Raw genomic sequence first — 7,674 nt, forward strand, 5'->3', positions numbered from 1 at the left:
ACTCATGGCCAGCTAAGCTAGAGATGACATGCTCATAAAGCATATAAAACTTAGCCATGGTAGCAGCAGCATTCACATATAGAATAGCATTTGGCACTTGTCATTATGGTGCCCTCAGAAACTTGTTAACTTAGCATGTTAACTCGGTTTTCCTCTCTTTGCAGGTACCATCGGACCTGCTGAGCTCTTCAGCAGGTTCTCTCACCACATTTTTAGTTGCCAGTTCTGTACATCATAACCTCACATGCACACGGTGACTGACCTGCGATACATTCATTTTCATCGATACAGTCTTAAATGTACTCGATTTAGAACCTTGGTCTGTCGAGAGGCTTTATGTGAGACTGTGGAACTGACGTGAAAGTTAATGGGTGAGGGAGACACCATGTAAGCAACATGCATTTATGTAGCTCTGTTACAGCAATAAAACAACCTCGACACTGACAAAATTTGGCCCTGAGTCATAGACAAACATACACACAATTAGGAGCAGGAGAAGGCCACTCAGCCCCTCAGCCCTGCTTTGCCATTCAATAAGATCACGGTGGATGCGATTACTCTGCATTCACAACCACCACCGATATCTTTTCACCTGTTTATCAGGAATCTATTGACCTGTGCCTTGAAAATATTCAAAGATTCTGCTTGTATTGCCTTTTGAAGAAGAGAATTCCCACTGTAATAAAAAAAGTGCTTGTTAGTCTTAAATGGACACCCACTTATTGTAAAACAGTCTAATTTTAGACCCACCCACAAGAGGAAATATCCTCTCCACATGCATCCTGTCAAGATCCTTGGGATCTTATATGTATCAATGAAATTGCCTCTTACTCTCCTACATGCCAGTGAATCCAAGCCCAGTCTGTCCAACCTTCCCCTATAAGACAATCCACCAAATCCAGGTTTTAGTCTGTGAACCTTCTCCAACCTCTTCAATCACCATTGCATTCCACTACATTTATAGCAGTAGCAGCAGTGTTTACCATCTACAAGATGCACTGCAGAAATTCACCAAGATCCTCAGGTACCACCTTACAAACCCATGACCACTTCCATCTAGGAGGACAAGGGCAGCAGACATATGGGAACACCACCACCTGCAAGTTCACCTCTAAGACACTCACCATCCTGACTTGGAAATATATCACTGTTCCTTCACTGTCACTGGCTCAAAGTCCCATAATTCTCTCCCTAATGGCATTGTGGGTCAACCCACAGCAGGTGGACTGCAGCATTTCAAGATGGCAGCTCACCACCACCTTCTCAAGGGCAACTAGGGATGGGCAATAAATGTTGGCCCAGCCAACGATGCCCACACTCCACAAATGAATAAATTTTTAAAAATCCTTCCTTAAACAAGGAGACCAATACTGTACATAGTACTCCACATATGCTGGGTCTCAACAAAGCCCCCTGTATAACTGCAGCCTAATGTTCTTACATTTGTATATTTTAGTGTCTTTATAAGGAGCTGTCAGGTAGGTGACCAAAAGCATATTCAAAAGGTAGGTCTCCAAGCAGAATCTTAAAGTGAGAACAGAAGGTAGAAAGACAAAGAGCTTAGGAAGGGAGCTCCACAGTTTGGGAACAAAAACAGAAGTTGCTGGAAAAGCTCAGCAAGTCTGATATCATCTGTGAAGAGAAAATCAGAGTTAACATTTTGGGTCTGGGTGACCCTTCCTCAAAGTAGAATTAATATAAATAAAAGGAAAAACTGCGGATGCTGGAAATCTAAACAAACACAGAGAATGCTGGATAATCTCAACAGGACTCGTAGTTTACATTCAAGTCCGGTAAGCTTTCGTTCAGAGCTTCAGAATTAGTGAATCACAGACGTCCTGGAGGACTGAAGGGCTGGAAGACACACAAAGAAAAGCAAAAGCAAGGTCTTGGATGGAGTTGTGTTCAAGGGTGAGAATTTTAAATTTGAAGCATGTTTGGACTGAGTGCTAATTAATAAAGGTTAATAAATGCTGGATGATAGGGAAAATGGGTAAAACAGGAAAGGGGACGCTTCATTTGTATGAATTCAAGCTTAAAGACAGACCAAGACACAAAGTTTGTTTGAAACATGGATAAAAGGAAAATGATTGAAGGGCTATGGCCACAGGGTTGGTAAATGTAATTAGAACTATTTGTCCATGTAGGAATGTTAACTCACACTAACATTGGACCGAATGACCAGTTTCCACGCTGTATTGATGTATTTGTATCCATTGGATTACTATTTTAAATTCTGGGCAAATGTCCAATAATGTTGTTGCAACTTGGAAGTGCTTGATAATATGGATTCAACCTATTGCTCTCCTCATCTCAGTTTTGCAAGTTCAAGCTGATAGAGTACTGACAGTAATCAGCCTGTTGCAAACTGCCAAAGGGACATTCCATTTACTATAATCTGGCAGTCATTGGGAATGGATTATATACCTGGCATTGCACTGGAATTAAGATTCACATCTCATATTGCTCAGTTATGTGGTGTGTAGACTGTCTTTTTTCGCTTGATGGCAACATCCTGTTAGTACAAAGTAGCACACATGTTGCATCAGTATTGTAGCTGATTGGTGAAACAACTGGTTTCACATATTGCTTAAACTTGTAAAACTCAGAATACAATGTGTAATGTTAGATGCGACGCGTCCATTGGTGAACAGTCTGCTAAAAATGGCTGAGCAACCAATTTAATATTATTAGTCAAACTCACAAAGCGACTCAGCTAAACTTGCTATAAGATACATTGCTTCATGTAGGGATCTGTTCTCTGCAGACGAAGGGTCAGTTCGATATATTGCGCCATTCTGTAAACATAGATAACGGGATCAATCGTTTTCTGGTGAAGGTTTCATGGGAATGCCTTTATCAATCAGAGTCAGCTAGTCAATGAATCAGCACCTTTTTCTCACACAGCAGTAACTTAGTGTTCTCTTTGAGATTTAGTATTGTTGTGATATGATCCTGATGAGTGCAAAATGATAAGCTTTGATTGCACATCTCTTTCGTCAGCAACACTCAATTCTGACCTGCCAAGCACGTAAACAGCCTTTCTGAATCAGCAGAATATCATCACTTTAACTTGAAAAGTAGCCATATTGCTTCTTGAACCAGTTAAATGTTCAAGGCTAGCATAAACGATTGAGTGTAACTTGCATTTAAAATTCCTGCAATCTTGAGCCAGTTCAACTGATTCTCCCTGGATTGCGTTAAATCTGGGAAAACATTTAGCAGAGACAGGCATAAACTTCCACTCTCCTCTACCACTGTACCATTAGGTTCATCACAATTATCTTTTTTTAAAATTTGAACTGAAATTAAACATGTCTGATAGAAAAATTGAGTTATCATTGTCAAAAGAGAGGATAGCTATCAAATATCACAAAGCATTTCACTCAATGAATTAAATTTTAGATTGCAAAGACTGTTGATATGCTGGGGAAAGCATTTTTGGCAGGAGATTAGCTGTTAAAAAGTTCATAGAAAAATCAATTAGAATATCTGGAACAGTTAGGTAATAATTCGACAGAAACTTTTTAGTGTTGAAGGTAAACCTGTCCCAATTAAAAAGCTTGGTGCGGAACAGTGCTATGATATACGCTTATTATTTGGCTGAATCCACGAGATTCATTTCTTGGTCCTTGGTTTGTTATATGCTGATCAGACTCAGTTGAACCAAATTATCCAGCTCTGCAGTTTTTGAGTACTGCCCTTTGACAATCCGATCAAGCTAAAGAAATTCAACCTGAGATTTTATGGAATGCAAGGCACGGTTTAATTGAAAATGAAATATCAGAGCAGTCCAATGTGAGATGATATTCAGCGGAAGAGTTCATTAAATCCCCAGGGTGGAAACATCTGTGGAGGTCACTGAGACTGTTCGACACCAAACCTCTCATACTTCGTCCTATGATAACGGTAACAGGGAATGAAACTTGTGACAATATCCACATATCGTGACAAAGAGTGAGCAGTGCCTTTCTGGGTAGTACTCTTGTCTCTAGCTCAGAAGGGTTATGCGTTCAAGTCTTACTTGAGTGGCTCAAGCACAGTGATCTAGGCTGAGACTGCACTGCAGTACTAAGGGAGTGCTGCACTGCTGGATACACTGTCATTAGGATGAAATGTTAAATAGACATCTATCTTGGTCTCAGCAAGATCCCATGGCATGACTTCAAAATAAGAGTACAAGAGATGCCACCACAGAACATATATTTTCCTCCCCTCCCTTGTCAACATTCCACAGGACTAATTCCCTCTGCGGCACCTTGGTCCACTCCTTCTCCACTCTCATCACCTCCCCAAAGCCTCACTCCACCTTCCCCTGGAACCGCAGAAGGTGTAACACCTGCTCATTTACTTCCTCCGTCCTCACTATCCAAGGCTCCAGACACACCTCCCAGGTGAAGCAGTGATTTACCTGCACTGTACTCTATCTAGTCTACTGCATTCGCTGTTTACAATGTGGTCTCCTTTAGACTGGGGAGACAAACTGGAGACTGAGTGACTGAGTGGAGACAAAGTGGAGACTGAGTGAACATCACCATTCTGTCCACAAAAAAGACCCTGAGCTTCCAGTTGCCTGCCACTTCAACACACCACCGTGTTCCCTCCCAACATCCTGGCCTCGGGCTTGCTGGAGCGCTTCAGTGATGCTCAGTGCAAACTGGAAGAACAGCATCTCATTTTGCACTTGGGAACCCTGCAACCTGCTGGACTCAATATCGAGTTCAATAATCTTAGGCCTTGAGTGCCTTCCCCCATATCCTTACCCAACACCCACACACCAGGCCTTGTCATCACAGGGGTGGCTATCACAACCAACCCATTGTCAGCCACTAACAATTCCCATTAGCAGTTAATCAGGCTCCCAGGCTGACATTTACCCATTCCTTTGTCTATCCAACTGTTTTGCTCGCTCTCTGGGCTCCACCTCTCCCCAATCTCATCATTAACATATAGACCAACTTTTCCTAACTGCAATAATTTCTGAAGAAGTAAAACAAAAACCAAAAGATCTGTGGATGCTGTAAATCAGGAACAAAAACAGAAGTTGCTGGAAAAGCTCAGAAAGTCTGGCAGCATTTGTGAAGAAAAAAAGATCAGAGTTATCGTTTCGGGTTCGGTGACCCTTCCCCAGAGCACCTCAGTCCTGACGAAGGGTCACCGGACCTAAAACGTTAACCTGAAATGTTAACTCTGATTTCTCTCCACAGATGCTGCCAGATCTGCCCAGTTTTTCCAGCAATTTCCATTTTAGTTTCTGATTTCCAGCATCCACAATTATTTGTTTTGTTTTTGTTTGGGGAATGAGTCTTGGTCTCCTAGCCAATACTTATCCTTCAACCAATATCAGAAAAGACTGATTGTCTGGACATTAGGACATCAGTGTTGCTTTTGGTTGTTGTGTTTCCTTCTCTACAACATTGACTACACTTCAGAAGTACTTCAGTGTTTGTAAAGAGTTTCATGATGATCCGAGGGTGTAAAACGCACATGTAGAGACATGTTTCCTTTTCATTGGCTCGTATTTCTATCAAATCAATACTGTGCTCTTAGCTACATATTTCCGAATCTGGAACACGGAGAAACCTCATTAGTGGCTTTTTAAAATCTTATACTTTCGCAGGATGGGAGTGGCACTTGCCAGGTCAACATTTGCTGTCCATCTCTAATTACCCTTCAACTGAGTGGCTTGCTAGGCCATCCAGGAGGCAGTTAAGAGTCAATTGTGGGTCTGGAATCACATGTAGGCCAGACAGGGTAAGGACAGCAGATTTCCTTCCCTAAAGGGCACTCGTGAATCAGATGGGTTTTCACAACAATCAGTGATAGCCGTCCTGGTCATTGCTGCTGAAACTAGTTTTCAATTTCAGATTTTATTAAATAATTGAATTTAAATTTCCCCAAGTTGCCATGGTATGATGTGAACCTGCACTTCCAGGCATTAACTGGGCCTCTGGATTGTTCCATGATGTTAGCACTGTCTCCTCATCACCACCAGTAGCTATTCCAGGAGCATTCCAGTTTGGAACTCGTTTTGCTGGCACATCCCATGAACAAATTAAAAAAAAAAATTGAGAACACTTGCATGTTGCTGCATCACAGCAAAGTACAAGGAGGCACCAATATTTCAGCTTAACTCCTGTAACAACACTTTCTAAGCATCTTACCCTTTGTCCACAGAATCCCTATAGTGTGGGAACAGGCCATTCAGCCTTTTAAGTCCACACTGACCCTCTGAAGAGCATCCCACCCAGACCCATCTCCCCTTAACCTTATTCTCTGCAACCCTGCATTTCCCATAGCTAATCCTCCTAATCTACACATCCCTGGACACTATGAGCAATTTAGCACAGCCAAGCCATCTAACCTGTGGGATGAAATTGGAGCATGCAGCAGAAACCCACCCAGAGACAGGGAAAATGTGCAAACTCCATACAGGCAGTTGCCTGAGGGTGGAATTGAACCTGGGTCCCTGGTGCTGTGAAGCAGCAGTGCTAACCACTGAGCCACCATGCCACCCCTGCTCTCTAGCATTTTAAATCCAAGTAATTGCTTGGCAGTCCACAATTTAAACATTGCCTAAAAAGGAACATGAAGTTGAAGGTTTTCATCTTGAATTCAACCAGTCTGAATTTGGTTTGCATGTCTCTTTCTATAAATTTTATACTGAGTCATTTGTCATTGCCCCTATGATTTCATTACAAGAGTCACTTTATAGCACGTTCAGGAGTTTAATCTCATAGCTAACCAGGTGTAAGTGAGCTGGTTCGGACAACAGTAAATATGATGGGTGACCTTTCTTCATGGCCTTCTACGTCAGCAGGTCACCTAAACATGTAAAAACAACAGTCCATCCCACCCCTCCCCCCCTCCCAATTTATTAATCCTAATCTTCAAATCCAAAGCGGAGTTGTCATTCTAGTCCAATTGACCTGCCGTCTCTGGGAATAAGGATAAAACTCCTGGACATGCTCTAAAGTGACTTGTAATAAAATCATAGAGGCAATGACAAAGGACTCCTGCATCTTTCATCTTCTTTGAACATACATATCAGATGTAAAAAATTGCCAAAAAGGGAGACGAAATTCCGAAAACCAGATTCTGACCCATTGAATGCAAGATAAAAAGCTTCAACTTCATGTTCCTTTTAAAGCAATATTTAAGTTCTGTACAGTTGAACAATTATTTGGATTTAAAATATGTGACATAGGCTAAAAGGTTTGGGAACTGTGGTTGCAGGTGTTAAGCTGACATCATAGATACCTGTTTGCTATAATGCAGGGACATGTGATTGTCTTAACTTTTTCTGAATTTGGTAATGGGATGTGGATGTTGCTGACTGGGCCAGCACTTATTGCTCATCCTTAATTGCCCTGGAGATGGTGATGGTGAGCTGCCTTCTTGAACCAAAGTAGACTACTGCGAAGGAAGTACATCCACAGTGCTGTTAGAGAGGGTGCTCCAAGATTTTGACCCAGCAATAGTGAAGGAACAATATATTTTCAAGTCTGCATTGTGAATGACTTTGGGGGAAACTTGCAGGTGATAGTATTCCCATGTGTCTACTATCCTTGCCTTTCCATGTGGTGGAGGGTTGGAAGCGGTGGAACAGAAGATTTACCAGGATGTTTCCTGGGCTGGAATTGTTTCAGAGATAGTAGGAACTGCAGATGCTGG

At 42.0% G+C, this 7,674-nt stretch overlaps 1 protein-coding gene across 1 annotated transcript in view; it reads right to left on the reverse strand.

The window, feature by feature from the left end:
• The window catches only part of galntl6 (polypeptide N-acetylgalactosaminyltransferase like 6), a 248,889-nt gene that overhangs the window by 207,911 nt on the left and 33,304 nt on the right, over positions 1–7,674 (reverse strand). The window contains exons 4-5 of the mRNA XM_048594039.1: positions 2,056–2,098; positions 1,783–1,811 (exon numbers count right to left, since the gene is read on the reverse strand). Coding sequence (XP_048449996.1) covers positions 1,783–1,811; positions 2,056–2,098 — 72 coding nt within the window. The remainder of the gene's footprint in view (positions 1–1,782; positions 1,812–2,055; positions 2,099–7,674) is intronic.

This window comes from Rhincodon typus, chromosome 3 (assembly GCF_021869965.1).
Source record: "Rhincodon typus isolate 14 chromosome 3, sRhiTyp1.1, whole genome shotgun sequence".
Lineage (NCBI taxonomy): Eukaryota > Metazoa > Chordata > Chondrichthyes > Orectolobiformes > Rhincodontidae > Rhincodon > Rhincodon typus.